The sequence below is a fragment of the Neovison vison genome, chromosome 10 (assembly GCF_020171115.1).
Source record: "Neovison vison isolate M4711 chromosome 10, ASM_NN_V1, whole genome shotgun sequence".
NCBI lineage: Eukaryota > Metazoa > Chordata > Mammalia > Carnivora > Mustelidae > Neogale > Neogale vison.
Window position 1 is genome coordinate 2,391,971 of NC_058100.1, and position 16,454 is coordinate 2,408,424.

The 16,454-nt window shown below is 62.7% G+C and overlaps 1 protein-coding gene across 4 annotated transcripts; it reads right to left on the reverse strand.

The window, feature by feature from the left end:
* Positions 1 to 880: 880 nt before the first annotated feature.
* Positions 881 to 10,822, reverse strand: SH2D2A (SH2 domain containing 2A). 4 transcript variants are annotated; one of them, XM_044266175.1, is made up of 9 exons: positions 10,789 to 10,822; positions 10,057 to 10,256; positions 8,995 to 9,179; positions 8,299 to 8,388; positions 8,012 to 8,180; positions 5,817 to 5,960; positions 5,304 to 5,600; positions 3,794 to 3,965; positions 881 to 928 (listed from the first exon to the last, which is right to left on the reverse strand). In XM_044266175.1, the coding sequence occupies exons 1-8, from the start codon at positions 10,820 to 10,822 to the stop codon at positions 3,798 to 3,800; spliced, it is 1,287 nt and encodes a 428-aa protein (XP_044122110.1). In that variant the 3' UTR covers positions 881 to 928; positions 3,794 to 3,797. The 4 variants fall into 4 exon arrangements, with proteins under 4 accessions (XP_044122110.1, XP_044122111.1, XP_044122112.1 ...); XM_044266176.1 differs by lacking the exon at positions 881 to 928 and adding an exon at positions 8,607 to 8,620 and having other exon boundaries at positions 2,961 to 3,965; positions 8,299 to 8,404; positions 10,168 to 10,256; XM_044266177.1 differs by lacking the exon at positions 881 to 928 and having other exon boundaries at positions 2,961 to 3,965; positions 10,168 to 10,256.
* Between the last annotated feature and the right edge of the window lie 5,632 nt (positions 10,823 to 16,454).

The following is a 16,454-nucleotide window of genomic DNA, read 5'->3' on the forward strand; positions in this document are numbered from 1 at the left end:
AGCAGGTTGCCTGCCGAGCAGAGAGCCCGATGCGGGACTCAATCCCAGGACCCTGAGATCATGACCTGAGCCGAAGGCAGCGGCTCAACCCACTGAGCCACCCAGGCACCCTAACACCACTTTTCTTAAAGCCACTTTTAGTCCTCCCAAATGTGACATTTTATTTGGCAGATGTAATTTCCTGGTCACCAAGAGAAATGCAGATTAGCAATGGACAGTCCTCATTTGGGAAGGCTTCTCGGAGGTGGTGGCCTCAAGTTCTGATAAACAGAGAAGACACCAGGACGGCGGAGAGGAGAAGGAATGGAAATGATACTTGGCTAAAACTGGTCTGGCAGCGCCAGCCGAGGGGGCAGAGGGAGGAATGGATCCAGGTCTCCCCCGGGGCCCCTAGGAGGGGCTGGCCTGTGTCCCGAGGGCACGGTGTGGCATTGACTAGGACAGCAGAGCCGGGAAGCTGAGGTCCCTAAAAGTCAGACTTAGAAACTGCACAGAAATGGCAAGGCTGTCACAGGCTGCCTCCCTCAAGGCTCTGGACCCTGGAGAGGGGCCTGCTCAGGTCCTGCCCCTGGCTGGGTGCTGTCGGAGAACCCTCAGTCCCTTATGGGGACGGCTGAAGTTCTGGGGAACCCGGGGAGGCCGTGAGGACGCGATAGTGTGTGGTGCAGGCTGCCGCAGCTGCGCTGACCTCCGCTTCCCCCGCCCAGCTTTGCTTCAGGTGGGGACAGACATCCTAGGTCATGGTGGTTGAGGGTGGGGCGCACCAGGACAGAAGGGTCACCGTGTTCACCCGCAGCCAGACTTCTAGGGCTCCTCCCTGAATGTGCGCTGCGGGAGCCGCGGGAGGCGCGGAGACGCTGTGGAAGCTCTCAGGATGAGGGGGACCGCTCCGCAGAAGTGCAGACAGCTGTCAGGGTCAGCCTCGGTGCTGGAGGGAAGAGCCTTCCTCAGGCTCGGGCTGGGCTGGGCTGTCCTCTCCCAGCACTGAGTGCCCCAAGCCCAAGGAAGCCCTGCGTCGCAGGGCGGGGGTGGGGGGGCTGGAAGGTCGTGGGGGATGGAGCCGGCTGGGAAATGCCCTTCCCCGGGGCAGCAGGGGTTCCTTAGCTTCTCCGTCCTGGGGCCTGCAGGGCAACACCCCAGCTCAGCACCCCACCTTGGCTCGGGGAAGTGGGCGGGGTGGCGTAAGGGCGCTGGTGAGCCAGGGAGACGTCCCCCACCGGGGTCTGGGGGGGCTGGGCCTACAGCTGGAGCCCCTGCGAGGACTGGGGGGCCTTATCCTTTGCTATGGGAGGGACCGCTGGTGCACAGGATTGGCCTGGCCAGATGTGGGCCTGACTGCCCCCAGTATCCTGTCACCTTCCTTCTCTGGACCAGTTTCCTACTTGGGGGAACCAAAAAGAAAAGCAGTCACGAAGGGTCTGGTGTGCCCCGGAGCCCCAGCAGTCCTGCTTCCGTGAGCCCCTCACTTGCACGGTCTCTGACCTGGGCAGCAGCGCCGGTGCAAGCAAGGAGGTGCTCTGTGGGGACCAGGGGTGCCGGGGAAGGGCCGCCATGCCACCAGCTAGCACAGGGCGGCAACAGCCCCCAGGCTTCTCGCTGATGCCACCGCCCGCTTCTCCCAGCGCCCCTTCTGCGAGCCTGTCCTGGCCGTGTGTGTGCAGCTGCCGGTGGGCGAGAGCTTTGCTGCCCACCATCCCCAGGCTTTGCTCCTTCAGGAACACCAAGGGGGTCACTAGGCGTTTCTGCCCCTCCCTGCACCGGCCCGTCCATTCTGCCCCCGGGTGTAACGCCGTTTCCGACCCTGACTTCCAGCTCTCGCTGACCGTAAACCCTTCCTTGTTCTGCCCCCTCCGCCGCCCCAGCAATCAGCCAGGCTCTGACACAGCCGCCCCGGGCAGAGCCATCTGCTCCCCTCCCCGCCCGTCCTGTCCGCCTCCCTCCCCATCTCTCTGGCTCGGGAGACCTGCAGACAGAAGGGAGTGGAACCCCGACTCTGTTGACTCAGCAGCCGAAGCTCTCCTTAAGCCCATGAGAGCTGGCTGGGGAGGCGGGGCGCGCACTCGTCACGCGGGCTGGTTCCGGTGCCGGGCAGGGGGTGCCAGGCTGGGGGTGGCCCCGGGAGCTCTGCCTCTGGGAAGGGTCTCCGGGATTTCTGTGCCTCAGTAGGTTCCAGGCCCCCTTGGCAGGAGCGGGGAACCCTAATGGGCACAGACTGGCTTGACTAAGCTCTCGTGAGAGAGAGAGTTTAAGGGCTGGCTGTGCTGATGGGACCATAGGAGCACCCAAAGCCTCCAGCGGCTTCTGGAAGGTGGACGTGCCCGGCCCCCGAGAGCCCTGAGTCTGAGGGGAAAACAAGGCCCAAGGCAGAGTCCTCCTGGGGTGTTGCAGCCCAGAGCAGGGGGCAGCTCCTGAAGTGGGTCTGGGTGGAGAGGGGAAGAAGCCTCACAAGAGGGACGGGGAGGGTTGAGGTCCTGACTGGGGCAAGGCCACAGCCCGAGAGGCTGGGAAGACACAGACTCAGCCACCGCAGGGACCCCCCAGTCCTGTGCTGGCATGGGGGGTGGGGGAAGGAGGTCCAGGGCTCACCCCTCAACCACCCTCTTCTCTGTCCCTCCTTTCCTGGCACACACACACACACACACACACACACACCCGGTGATGCAGCTGCCCCTCTCCCCTGGCTACCTGCCCAGCACAGCCTAGAAAGACTTCTCAGTTCCCTACCTTGCATCCCCCAGCCCCCAGATTCATGACCCTTCCCAGGTATCTCAGAACCCCCAGACCCACTCCCCCCACTGCAGTGGTGGCTCAGCCCCTTGCCTTCCACGATAGGAGAGAGAGAGGGAGACAGACAGAAAGAGGCTGGAGCACTTGGACCCCAGCGGGGAGAGGTGGCTGGCGATGATTTATTAGCCAGACAAGAATCAACAAACAAGTTCTAACATCTGTTCTCGCCAAACCATTCCTCAGACAACAGCAGCATTGGACCAGGGCCCAGACCCAAAGGCTCAGAAGGCCAAGGAAATCAGACTCCGGGAGGAGAAGCTGGGCAGTGGGAGGCAGCACGGCCGTCCTGGCACACGTCCTCAGAGGCCCTCGGCTCACCGAGCCACCAGCTTCTCGGGGACTCTCGGGATGGAGCCAGTGCGTGTGTCCCTAAAAGGGAGTCGAGTCCACCTCTGCTCCCCTGAACTCCAGGGTTCTTTGGGTGGGGGGACCCAGACCTGTCCGGGGAGCAGGGCTAAGCTGGGATCTGGAGGAGGGAACCGGTACCCAGGCCTCTGTGCAGTGGAACTCCGGAAAGTAGCCAGATTTCCTATCGGAGGAAATCTCTGACATTTCCCACCGAGAGGAGGGTGCGGGGTAAGAGACAGAGTGCCGGACAGGGCGATGAGGAAGCCTGGGCCCTAGTCCTTGGCCTTGGCCGAGTCACTGTCCCTCTCTGGCTTTGTCTCCTTCTCTGCGGCACCAGGACTTGGCCTGGATCAGTAAGGGTATAAGGATACACTGCGCCTCCTGCCTCCCTGCCCGCAGCAGACATCACTAATCAATCACGATGCTCTTTTCTGCTGCGTATGGAGATGACCGGAACATCCTTCCCAGGGCAGTGCTCCAGGCGGCCGTGACCAATGGATGGCAGCTGGCATGCAAGAAGACACCTTTGTGCCATCCTTGCAACAGATGATGGCTGAGGTCCTTGCTAGCCCCGATCGCCTACGGTTTGTTCGGCGGCTGGTGTGCAAAGGTCTGTGGACCTGGCGTCCTGGCTTAAACCCCCCCAGCTCAGACTCACCGGGCTACTGAGGAGGCCCCAGGGGAAGCCATGCCTGTCCTCCGTCCTCTGCCCTCTGTCTAGAAAGCTTGTGGGGGAGGGTGTGTCCCCAGCTGGGCAGGGGCTGGTGGGGCACAGGAGGGCCTTGTCCAGGCACAGCATTCTCCGAGTACGGTGACCGGCCGCCTAGGTTCTGCGGAGAGAAGGACGATCCGAGGTCATACCCTCTACCCTCAGCCTCTCAGGCCTACCAGCAGCCTGGAGGCCGGCCTCTGGTCTTAACAATGTTGGCCTGCAGAGGTCTAAGCCGCTCTCATTCAGCCACCGTTTCCTGAGCACCCGCTCTGTGCCGGGCACTGTGCTGGGCGCTCTGGAAACATGAGTAAGCCCCAGCCCGGCTCCCAGGCGGCTTGCACTCGGCTGGGGAGGAGGGAGACAGGCGTCCCGCGTCACGGGAGGCACAGCCCTGTCTGGGAAGCCTGCCGGGAGGTGAAGGGCAAGCTGGTCCTGAAGGACAGCCAGAAGGTCACCGGGCAGTGGGAGGGTGTGCTCAGAGAGATGTGAACCGCTCTGGGAGGAAGGAGCCACGGAAGAGGGGTTCCCCTGCCTCCCCCCCCCCCCCGTGTGGAGGGCCACGTGGGCCAGGGCCACGTGGGCCAGGGAGCAGCTTTAGAAAGACCCTTCTGGCTTCCCTGGGGCAGGGTGGATCAGAAGTGGCGAGTGGTGGTTAGACCGGTTAGGAAGCTCTTGGGAAATCCCGAGGAGGGATGATGAGGCTGAGGCCGGGAAAGGGACCCAGCAGGAACTGGGGTGGGGTGGGGATGTCCCGGGAGCCCTGAGTGTTCTGGCTTGGAGAGTCAGGTGACTGCAGGGTCCTCAGTGCGGCTGGGAGGGAGAGGAGGGGCAGTCTGGGGAGAAGGGTGAGAGCTGGTGGCTGTGTGGAGTTCAGGAGGCTGTGGGGCACTGGCGGCTGAGCAGGAGCCTGGAGAGCTGTGCGCAGGGACCTGGCTGGGCGGCGGGCTCTGATCCCTGATCGCTAGCGCTAGCACCGCAGCAGGGGCGGGAGTCGGGGAACAGGCTCAGAGGCTGAGGCAGGCCTGGGGCATTCCAGGGAGGGTGGGACAGGGCCTGCGGAGGGGGCCGAGGCCCGGGGAGAGGGTGGGCGTGGCCGGGAGGTCTAACGCAGCCTTGGACGGGGACACCGACTAGCGCCGCTCAGAGGGAAGACGGAGGGGACGGTGCGGGAGTGGAAGTGGGAGCGGGGAGCGTGGGCCGGTGCCCCCTCCCTGAGCTCGTCTGAGATGACAAGAGGGACTCCAAGTTCTCCTCTTCTTCAGGATGGTGGGGCTGTGAATGTGGAGGGGAGGGAGCCTGCCCTGGAGAGGCCCCCAGTTCCAACCAAGGGTGACGGCTGGACCCAAGATTCGAGGCACAGCGTGGGGTACGGGTGGCTGAGACTGGGTGAGGGACAGGGACCAAAATGCAGGCTGCCCTGGAGGCGGCCGTTCGCCTCCTCCCTGCACCCGGTTACCTGGCCTCCGGGGACGGGCCTGGACCTGCACTTGCGCAGGGCCGGGTGCCCGAGGACGCAGGGCGCGCCCCCAGCGCCTGGCGGCGCCTCCGCCTCCACCTCCGCGTAGACGTTGCCGGGGGCTTCGCCGGGGCTGCCGCGCCCCATGGCGTAGAAGGCGATGGCTTCGTCGGGCTCCTGGTAGATGTGGTTGGAGGGCTTGGGGGGCGGGGCCGGGCGGGGCCTCGGGGCCGGGGTCGTGTAGACTTCGGGGGGCAGCTGAGGCTTGGCGGGCACGGGAGGCTTGGGCCTGGGCGGCTGCGCAGACGCGGAGAGAAGGCCGGGCAGGGGGTGGGGGGCGGGGGATGGGGGTGGGGGGAGGGGGCGTCAGAGCGACCCAGGCGGGGCGGAGGCTGCGGCTGCGGCGCCCGGGCCCCGCCCACATCCAGGGCCCCTCCCCTCCCTCAGTCCCAGCGCGGGACCCTTCCTTTGCCGCGCACCCCTGTCCCCTCCCTCAGCCCCTCCCGCCAATACCTCCTTCTGCTCCCCGGTCCCCTCCTTCTGCGTGGGGGTCACGTTCTGCAACTTCTTGACGATCGGGCTGTACTGAGGGGGTGGGTCCTTGCTTCCAGGGTCTGACCCTTCTGTGCTCAGGGAAAGTCCTGCTGGCTCAGGCGTCTGATGGCAAAGATCGAGGCCTCAGGGACTTGGTGCAGGAGGGGTGGGGTGGGGGGCGGCCGGGGGATCCAGGAGGACAGAGCAAGCTGGTGCTGCTGGAGGATGGGTTGGGGAGAGGCACAGAAATGTGGACTGGTGGGGCTCCTGGGTGAGGAACAGGGGATGGAGAGGAGAGCAAGGGGACCAAGGTGGGTGGGGTGCGGGGGTTCAAGTAGCTCTGCTCACAGGCTGTGTCTAGCATTGGCCTTAAATTGCGCCAGGAACACAGGCCAGACCAGTCTCCATTTGTGCCTGTGGTTGTAAAAATACAACAAGGCTTGACAAACCTTTAGTCTAACAACGTTCCGCATGGGGACAGATGTCCCGACTGCCGTGCCTGTGTTTCGTTCTGCAGGAGCCAGAGGAGTACTTTGTGGGGGCTTAAGCTATATATTTTTGGGGCTGAGAGACTGCCTCCAGGAAGATGAACCTTACAGTGGGAGGGTCCCTTCCCACGGGAGCTGGGCTGGAGCCGAGGGTTTGGCTGTCCACAGGCCCCGGCTTCCGGTCTGCTCACGCCACGGGGCTTTCCTCGTGCTTCAGCGACCCACCCGGTGCACGTGCACACCTCGAGGTGCGTGAGCACTGCAGGCTTCACGGGTCCACGTCAGAATCCTCCTTCCCTGCGCCTCCCGCTCCTGTCACCGCAGTCCCTTTATGACGAAAAAGCGGCACCCCACCCTGCTGCAGAGGCAGCCCCTTAGGAACCCTCCGGTCCCCCACGCCCCGGTGAGGTCTCGTGGCCCGCAGGCCGTGCCCCTTCCGCTGCCTCAACAACCTGACATCCGCATACTTCTCTGGGGGTCACTGCCGCCACTCCAGCCCAGGACTCCCAAGTCCTCCCCTGCCACAGCTTGCCCTGCAACCCAGCCTTCACTCTGCGCCCAGAGTGCGCCGGAGAAATGCCCCCGGTGGCCCTTTGGTGGCTGCCTGTCCTCCAGGGGGACGTCCGAACTCCGGAGGAGTGCGGTGACAAGACCCCTCGGTCCCTGACCTGACAGCTGCCCCAACTGCTCTGCCTCCAGACGTCCCTGCCCCCTGTTCCCACCACTGGGGGATCTCCGTGTCCACAGTTCCTCGTGAAGGTCCATGCGAGACTTGTCCACAGGCACAGTCCCCCCACGGGCACGCTTCCTTGAGCTGACGCAGGATCCCCTCCCCACCGCGGAGGTCAGCGTCAGTGCAGGAAACCCCCCCGCACCCCCGCACTGTCTTTGCTGGGCTTCCAGAAAGAACACCACATACTGCTGGTTTTTCTCCTTTCCCTCTGGCTGATCCTTCTCACTTTTCTTTGTAGGTTTGCCCTCGTTTCTGGACGCTCTAAATGCTGGAGACTTGGTATTCCTTTCTTTTCCAGCAACGCTCCCTCGCAGCCCTCCTGAAGGCTTTACAGTCAGTCCTTCTACGTGCAGATGACCTCTGGCCCAGACTCCAGACCCACGTGTTTCAACCTGGTCACTCCCTGTCTTCTTAGCACTGGACATATTACGGACAATCTGTTTCTCTGTCTTATCGCGGTCTCCGCACTAGAATGTAAGCTCCAGAAAGCAAGGCTGTTTGGGTCAGTTGTCTCTGCTGTGTCCCTGCGCCCAGACCGCGGGCTCATGCATGGTCTTGGCACTGCCTGAGCAGCCTCAGGGAGGCCCGCCCGGACCCGCTCCCTGGCCCGCGGGCCCAGTGGTGCTCACGCTGCGTTTCCTCTCTCATGCCCCTTGATTGCTCTTATCTGCCTTTGCTGCTGGTGAGCGAGCTCTGTGTGTTTGCGGCCCCGCGGTCCTGTCCATGGTCTAGTTCCAGGGCCTGCCGGGTGCTCGTAGGTAGTCCTTACTTGAAAACACAAATGACCACATGTGCCTGTCCTGGTCCCTGGAGGACCCCTCCCCCAGCACGTATCCCTGTCGAAGGGATTCCTGAGGGCACAGGGCGGACAAGGGACCTATGGCTGGGTGGCAGGCCAGGATGAGAAGGCGGCTGCTGCAGCCGGGCTCCCTGGGGCTGGGGGCCGGGCGTACCTGGCGGATGAGGGGCTCGGTGAGCATCTCCCCGTAGGGGCTGAGCGGGCACGCCGTGTAGTGTCGCAGCAGGTCCTGGAGCCGCGCATGGGCGCTGTCCTCGCCCAGCACCACGTGGCGCCCGTCCTGGAGCTGGGCCAGCAGGAAGTGGCGGCAGCGAGTCCGGCTCCTGGAGGGCGCCCATGGGATCAGAGACCCTTGAGTGGAGCCAGGCCCTCCCGCCAAGCCGAAGCTCTGCCCCCAGGCCCCCCACAGGGAGGGGCATGGCCCCTGCTCCCGCCCCTCACCTGTAGGTCAGCACGAAGGTCACAGCGCTCTCACTGAACCGCACCAAGTAGCATCCCTCAGGCTTGGGCTCCAGCAGCCTCTCTGCCTCCCTGTGGGCGAGGAAGACTTCCAGCCTTGGGTCTGTCTGCGGCTCTAAGGAGGACCGCATGCCCCAGCCAAGAGGGCTCAAGTGGCAGAGGAGGGTGGGGATGGCAGAGAGGACCGGGTCGGCTGTCCCTGGCGGGGACTGGAGAGTGCGGTGGGGGGCAGGAGGCAGGGGTCCCACCCAGGAGCGCTCCCAGCCTGCAGCCTCCTCCTGGAAGGCAGCCTGGTGGAGGTGCCCTGGGGTGGTGATAGACTTGTGGGTTTCCGAAGTCACAGGCTGAGCTGGAAGAGGGGAATCAAAGCTGAGAAATACAGGAGGGACAGCCTGCCAGGGAGACGAGGAAGAGCAGAGGCCGGAGAGGGAGGGAGGCTGGGAGGCCTGGGAAGCCATGAGGACCGGAGGCCAAGAGACAGGAATGGAAGCAGAAGCCCCAGAGCGGGCGGGTGGTGGCAGGAGGTCCGCAGGGCCCTCCCCCAGGACAGACTGAGACTGGCCTGGGAGCCTCCAGGACTCAGGGCTGGACTCGCAGCCTCCACACCCTGTTGCTGGGCTCGGGGGCCCAGGGCCGGCCCTGCCCCTCTCTGGGCCCCTTTCCGCTGCTGTGACTCACCTCCGGGTGATGAAGCCGTGGAACCAGGCAGGGGCTGCCCCGCGCTGCAGAAGCCAGTGGGCCTGGGTCTTCTGGAACCACGCCCGGGTCTCGGCCTGCAGGGACGGGCCGCCTTCCTCCGGCCCCTCCTCGGCCTTCCCAGCATCCTCTGGGCTGGAGGCAGCCCCTGGGGGTTGAGGAGGTGCCTGGAACGGGAAAACAGCCATGATTCGGGGGCTTCCTCCTGATGCCAGCCAGCTGCGCCTCCTCAGCCTCTCCCCTGCTCCCCGCCCCAGGTGCCCATTTTAGGCTAGAACTGCCCAGAAAGTGCTTCTCAGGGTCCAGCTTAAAACCCCTTCCTCAGGGGCGCCTGGGTGGCTCAGTGGGTTAAGCCGCTGCCTTCGGCTCAGGTCATGATCTCAGGGTCCTGGGATCCAGCCCTGCATCGGGCTCTCTGCTCCGAGGGGAGCCTGCTTCCTCCTCTCTCTCTGCCTGCCTCTCTGCCTGCTTGTGATCTCTGTGTGTCAAATAAATAAATAAAATCTTTAAAAACAAAAAACAAAAAACCTTCTTCAGCTCCAACTGCTTTGGTTTCCAGGGAATTTCTGTCCACTTCCCTCGGGGCCTGAGGGCCTTTAACCCAGCAGCCGTGTGCTCTTAGCCTGAGCCTTCCAGAAGGACAGGAACTCATTCCTGGCCTGCAGGTTGAGAGACGTGATGGTCCCCATCACCCCAGAGGACAGAACGAGGGAGCACTCACCCTCCCACAGGAGGGGCTGGGCTGGATCCGAGGGAGGACTTCCTAGTGGCGGGCTGGGTGACAGGGACTGAGGCCCAGATGCACTGGGCCGGGCAGGTCACAGACAGAGATGCAGACACCTGCTTCTGGGACCTGGTACCCTGTACCTGGTCGCCTGCGGACTCAGCCCCAGTGCCGCAGGGACCGTGAGGGGACATGACGGCGAAGGAAGGAGATGCTCCCCACATCCTCTCCCTCTCTCCTCCTTGCCCCAGCCCTGTGGGCAGCCCCGGCTCATCCCTGGTTTCCCCCCTGTTGGTCTTGGTCCATTTGCCGATCCTCACCGGTGGGGGGATGGGAGCCAAGGAGGACGCTGTGCCGGCCGGGGTCCCGCTCACCGCAGTGTGGACAGCCGTGACCCTGGGGTTCGGCTGGTCCTCCTCAGCCTTTGGGGCCTGGAGCAAGGCCACTTCCCGGCAACCCCTGCGGGGCAATTCCATGGGCTGGAAGGTGCTGAAGGTTGGGGGAGGGGCTCTGCTGGTCCCTGTTAGGGCAAAGAGGACAGCTGGGGTCTCTCGGGGAGGGACTGCCTCTCCCCCAGGCTCCCGGGCCCCTCCAACCCCCGCAGGCCTCTGACCAGGGACCTGGAGGAGAGGGACAGTCAGGAGAGGAGAAAGGCAGGGGGGAGCCCAAGGGGTCTCTCAAGGGGGAGCCGAGGCGGCCCTGGGTGGCCAGGGAGACAGGTGTTGGGGGACAGAGAGTCCCACCGTGCGGGGTGGGGGAGGGTGGCACGACCTCTCTTTAGGGCCAAGATCCTCTGCCTCCCGGGCCTCGCTCTCCTGTTTCCTCCTCTCAGGAAGCGCTCAGCGGACCCAGCCACCTATGTCCCCAGGGCTGAGCAGCCTGTGCCCCAGAGAAGAGACGGATCTGCGCGCACCCTGCCAGTCAGCCGGGCCAGCTCGGCTCGGGCTGGGCTGGGGCCTTCCCCTCCACGAAGTGGGAGCTCAGGCCTGGAGCCAGCAGGGGTGATGGGGTCTGGACGTCCCTCCACCCACGGTCTCCAACCTCACACTTACCTTGGGGGCATAGCTGGGTCAGGGGGAACTCCATGGGGCCGGGCTGAGAACAGAGCCCCTGGGACTGGGCACGCGCTTGCTTGTGTGTGTGTGTGTGTGTGTGTGCACACGCGCACTCTGAACAATGTGCACACTCAGCAACTCCTCTTTCTCACCCCGGCCCCCAAGGGCAGGAAATGTCGCCTTACCCACAGCCCCAGCCCTGGCAGAGGACCCACGTCATGGAAAGCCGTAAGACACTTGTTCCTCCCCCGGAAGCCAGACAGCTGAAGGTGGGGGTGGGGGGGTGGTATTCGTGTCAGTCTGTCTTTGGGTTTGGGGAAGTCCTGACTGCCGTCTGACCTCGAGCCGCGCTGTTTCTCCCTCTGCTCCCTTGCTCAGGACCGGGACTCCCTTTTCTCTCTCTGCCTCCCTCCCTGTTTCTCCCTTAGCTTCTGCTCTAAGCAGGGGCCATAGGGGATGTCAGCCTCAAAAGGATAAGCCCCAGCAAGGTGCCTGGGTTTTGGGCTCCTGGGAGATTCCAACACAGAATTATGCTCTTAGGACACATGAGGAGTGAAGGGGGCAGGGCTGCAGCAGGGAGGGTGCAGGGCAGACTCTGGAAGGACTTTCTGAGGTCATATGAGATCTGTGAGATAAGGGGGTGGCTTCACCTTCAGCAGATAACGAAGCTGGGTTAAGGCAAAACCCAGCAATCCTGGGGGAAGGAGGGACAGTCCTGGGGGAAGCAGGTCGTGATCAGAAGCGACATTATTAGCAGTTACTGTAACATCGATGCTGACTTCTTTAAAGATTTTATTTATTCATTTGACAGACAGAGATCCCAAGAAGGAAGAGAGGCAGGCAGAGAGAGAGGGGGGAAGCAGGCTCCCCGCCAAGCAGGACCCTGAGATCATGACCTGAGTCGAAGGCAGAGGCTTAACCCACTGAGCCGCCCGGGTGCCCCCAGTAGATCCTTCTTGTGAGGGCCCAGCGGGCGGCGGGGCAGGTGGGGCTGGTGCCCTGGGGCTGGGCTGGCGGTCGCGCCCGCATGTGGGGAGCATTGGGCCCCCAGAGGAGGCAGTTGAGTGGAGTCAGGGAGGGCGAGCAGGGTGGAAGGAGGTAGGCAAAGGAGGTTCTAGAAGAGGCACCAGCGTTGCAAGCATGTGTGTGAAGGAATGGGCAGGGCGTGCGGGCACCGGCAGGGGAATGCTGGCTGGGCCCAGGCTGGCTTGGGGGCTGCAGCAAAAGTCCCCGAACCTGGGCTATCGGCTGCCCTGCATCCTGGAGGGAGGTGGACACCAGGCTTGCAGCCTGAAGAGCTCGGGGCAGGAGAGTGCTTCGCCCAGGGTCACGGCCGGCCACCCCGTCCATACCCCAGGGCCTTACCTCCCCAGCTGCCTGCTCCCTCTTCCTGAAACACTGTCGCCTTCCCCTGGTCCCAGCCCCCAGGGGTTGGCGATGAGACAGAGAGGTGCCCTCCACGCCCTCCCCAAGCCCCTCGCTGTATGTTCTGGAAACCAGCCCCCCACCGCCCGCCACATTGATGCATGTCACAATGATTCTAACAGATGTATTTCTCGCCTTTCCCATGGACTCACTCCCACGGCTCTTTGTCGGGAGGCCTGGGCCCAGGCCCGCAGCCCGGCGCATGGAGGGGACTCGGAGACCAGGCACAGCTGACCCTCGCACCACAGCTCTGTGCAGATGCAGACCGGCCTCTCGTCCGATGGAAGTCGCTGGGGCAGGCTTAGTCTCTCTGAGGCCGCGACTATTCCTTTACCTGTGTCTTCGGCCCCCTCTACCCTCCTGCCGGGGTCAGCCTGGGCAACTGCTCCATCCCTCCAAGCTTCGGGTGCCCCATCGGGAAAATGGGGCGAGAACAGCCCTCCAGAAGGGTGGCTGTGGGGGTTCCACCAGGAGGTGGGCGCCAAGCAGCCGAGGGGTGGTCTGACCCGGAGGAGGGGGTTGGTGTGGGTCCCTTTTGACCTGCCAGCTCCCGGCACCGTGAAGGGCACTGGTGACCTCTGTCTCCTCATGGCTGGGGCGACGTCCAGACCGCACATCTTCCCCTGGCTGGGCTTGTGGAGGCCGGGGTCTGGGAGCCCCTCAGCCCTACACACGGCCAAGCAGGGACCAGGAAGGGCTCGAGAACACGAGTGTTAGGGCGCCTGGGGGGCTCAGTTGTTAAGCCTCTGCCTTCGGCTCGGGTCATGATCCCAGGGTCCTGGGATGGAGGCCCGCATCAGGCTCTCTGCTCAGCAGGGAGTCTGCTTCTCCCTCTCCCTCTGCCTGCTTCTCCCCCTGCTTGGGATCTCTCTCTGTCAAATAAATTAACAAAATCTTAAAAAAAAAAAAAAAAAGAGCATGTGTGTTAGACCGCTTGTGCGCTATCCCCCACCCTGACCCTGAGGTGCTTTCCTTGAGGCCCCACACGTATTAGTGTGAACGGCCGTAATGAAACACCACAGACTGGGTCGGGGCAGGGTGGATACCCACTACAGGAATTTATTTTCTCACTGTTCTGGAGTCTGGGATTCCAAGGTCAAGGTGCCAGCAGGACTGGTTTCTGCTGAGAACTCTCTTCTTGGCTCACAGATGGTCGCCTTCTTGCTGTGTCCTCGCATGGCCCTTCTTCTGTGCTGCTGCAGGGCGGGCTGGGGGACATGCCTCAGGTCTCCTCCTCTTCCTACAAGGACCCCCGTCCTAGCCATCAGGACCCCACCTTTGTGACCTCATTGAGCCTTCATTACTTTTTTTTTTTTTTTTTAAATTTTATTTGTCAGAGAGAGAGAGCACAAGCAGGGGGAGCGGCAGAGGGGGAAGCAGGCTCCCCACTGAGTAGAGAGCCTGACACAGTGCTCGATCCCAGGACCCTGAGATCATGACCAGAGCCGGCAGCAGACGCCCGGCCACTGAGCCACCCAAGTGTCCTACCGTAATTCCTTCTTTAAAGCCGCTCTCTCTCCAGACAGTCACACTGGGGGTCAGGGCTTTAACATCTGAGTTTTAAGGAGACATGATACAGCTCACACACCAAATGTCAAAGCCCGTCCTCTCCACTCAAAGAGCTCGAATCCTAAGGCAGGCAGAGTCCACTTGGCGATTCAAAGCTGTCGTGCCCAGAGCCCCGTGCATCCTCTGGGAAGCCGCGGAGAGAGCTGTCCTGTGATGGGGGTGGCCGGGCGGAGGCGAGGGCCGGAGTGCAGGGTGAGGGGCGTCTGGGTTGGGCCGTGATAAGAAGTCACGGGTGAATATCCGTCCTCCCCGAGGCAATCTCTAGGCTCAGTGCGGTCCCCACCAAAATTCCAACGGCCCTTGTCACAGGAGCAGAACAAACCTGAATGTGTGTGGAATCAAGGAGAGGCAGAAGGGCCGGAACAGTCTCAAGAAAGGTCAAAGCCACAGGCATTGGGCTTCCCGGGCTCAAACCGAATCACAAACCAGTAGTTACCGAGGCAGGATGGCACTGGTATGAGACAGACCCACAGATGGACGGGACGGAAGAGAGAGCCCGAAACTACCCACCACGCACAGTCAGTCACTTCATGACCGAGGGGCCGAGAATACCCAGGGGGGACGGGTGGTCCCTTCGGTAGATGATGTCAGGGAAGCTGGATGGCCCCATGCGGGAGAATGAGACCCGACTCTGATCTCACACCAGGAACAAAAGTTAACTGAAAATAGGTTAAAGAGGGGCGCCTCGGCAGCTCGTCGGTGAAGCGGCTAAGGTCTGCTTTCGACTCAGGTCATGACCTTGGGGTCCTGGGAGGGATCCCTGTGTCGGGCTCCCCGCTCGGTGGGGAGCCCGCTTCTCCCTCTCCCTCTGCTGCTCCCCCTGCCCCTGCTTGTGTGTGCGCGTGCTCTCTCTCTCAAATAAATACAGTCTTTAAAAAAATGGATGAAAGACCCAAGATTAACAGAACAGGACCCAAAAGCATCGAGCTCCCAGAAGAAAACGAAGGTGGGAAGCTCCTCGACATCAGTTGTGGTGATGACTTTATGGGTTTCACACCCAAAAAAGGAACAAGTGCGACTCCGTCTCCATCACGCTGAAATGCTTCTGTACAGTCGGAAACCACCACCAACATGAAAAGGTAACCTACCGCATGCGAGAAAATAGTTGCAAATCCTATCTCCGGTAAAGGATTAAGCTCCAAAATATGTAAAGAACTCATAAAACGCCATAGCAAAAAGCCCACAAACAACGTGATTCACAGATGGGCAGAGGGTGTGGATGGACAACTTCCCAAAGAAGACAGTGTTGGCCGGCTGGCCCCCGGAGCATCGGGGAAACGCCGCTGGAAACCGCTGGCCCGCACGCAAGGAGGGGACGGCTGGCTCCGTGGAGGTCTGGCCTCAGGCCTCCTGCGCGGCCGTGGACTTGGCCTTGGACTTCCCACTTGACTGATGAGTTGAGCGGAGGCTCAAAGTCGGCTCTCGGAAACTTCCGGAGCACATTAGTATGTTCAGTTGACATTCAGTTTGGGTCTGGCTCCCAAGGCCGTGTTGCATCTCCAGCGCTCTGCCCTTAGCGGCTGTCCTGAGGTCGTCCGGGGTGTGTGTTGAAAACATGCTCGGTGCTGGAGCCCCTGCGTTTTAAGGGCTACAGGGTTAAGGAAGCCCCGAGGAGGGGAGACCCACAGGGAAACCAACCCAGGTAATTCAGATTGATGGGAATTAACTGGGTGGGGGTGGGGAGCGGGACACTCTGCCTGGAGCCAGGTTGCACGAGGCCAAGAAAGCCTTTGGAGGGGAGGTGGTCCCCGAGAGAGCGGGTTTGGGGGGGCCTGGTGATGCTCAGCATGAAGGAGCACAGATGGGTGGGGGAGGGTGCGGGGCTCAGCGGTCCTCCGGGCAGGAGTGAGCATGAAGGGCAGGGAGCCCCAGACACAACGCCGAGGGCACCCGCCGGGCTGCTTTGTCTTGGCTCCTGGGTCCTGGGAGCTCCGGGGGGGCTTCCAGCAGGGAAGCGGTGAGGTGGGACTAGACCCTTGCTCCCCACCTTGGCAGCTGTCCTGGGGTGCTGGCTCAGGGCGTGGCTTCTGCTCCTTGCTGTGACTCTGTCCCCCATGGCCGACTCTGGGGTGTGAATTCCGCGTGTCACCGTGTGCTCAAGGTGGTTTGGTGCCGGGGCCGGGCGATTGTACCCAGTGCCTTCCTGCCCTTTGGGGCTTTCTCGCAGTGCCCCCCCCAGGGTCCCCCAGCACCGCTAGGGGCAGCCATCAGTCATTCGGCAGCAGGTCGCAGTGGGGAAATGCCAGGACAGCTCAGACGTTGAATCCCAGCTCTGCCGTTTATTTAGTTGTGGGACTTTCTCAGGCTCCCGTGTCCTGATCTGCCAGCCACAGTAGGACACATGACACACTGTTCCCCGAGTTGAGAGCGCGGGCCGCGCGCACACATGTGGTCGGTGCTCCGTGCGTTTTAGGAACGGATGATCCCCGTGGACGGTAACCACCACCAGCAACGGTCACCCGCCTCGCGCCTCCCAGCCCCCACCCTGCCTTGTTTACTCCGTCGCCGCTGCTACCGGGGCTTGGACTGCAAACCGCATTTCACACACGCCCCAGCCAGCGGGTCTCTGTTAGGTTCTGCAGAGGGATGTTTGGGGCCGCGGGGCGCGAGGGGGGCTGACAGGGCACGACCGGGCTTCCTCCTGTCGGCTTCCTCTTCGCCGTGCTCCA

What these genes read in the sequence shown, in the direction of transcription:
- SH2D2A (XM_044266175.1), bottom strand. Translation starts at nt 10,822, where the DNA reads ATGGAGTTCCCCCTGACCCAGCTATGCCCCCAAG. An exon ending in CACGGCTTCATCACCCGGAG is followed by an intron (nt 8,389 to 8,994) that starts GTGAGTCACAGC and finishes CCTCGCCCACAG; the next exon opens with GGAGGCAGAGAGGCTGCTGG. An exon ending in GGCCCGTCCCCGGAGGCCAG is followed by an intron (nt 3,966 to 5,303) that starts GTAACCGGGTGC and finishes TTCTCTCCGCAG; the next exon opens with AACCTAGGCGGCCGGTCACC.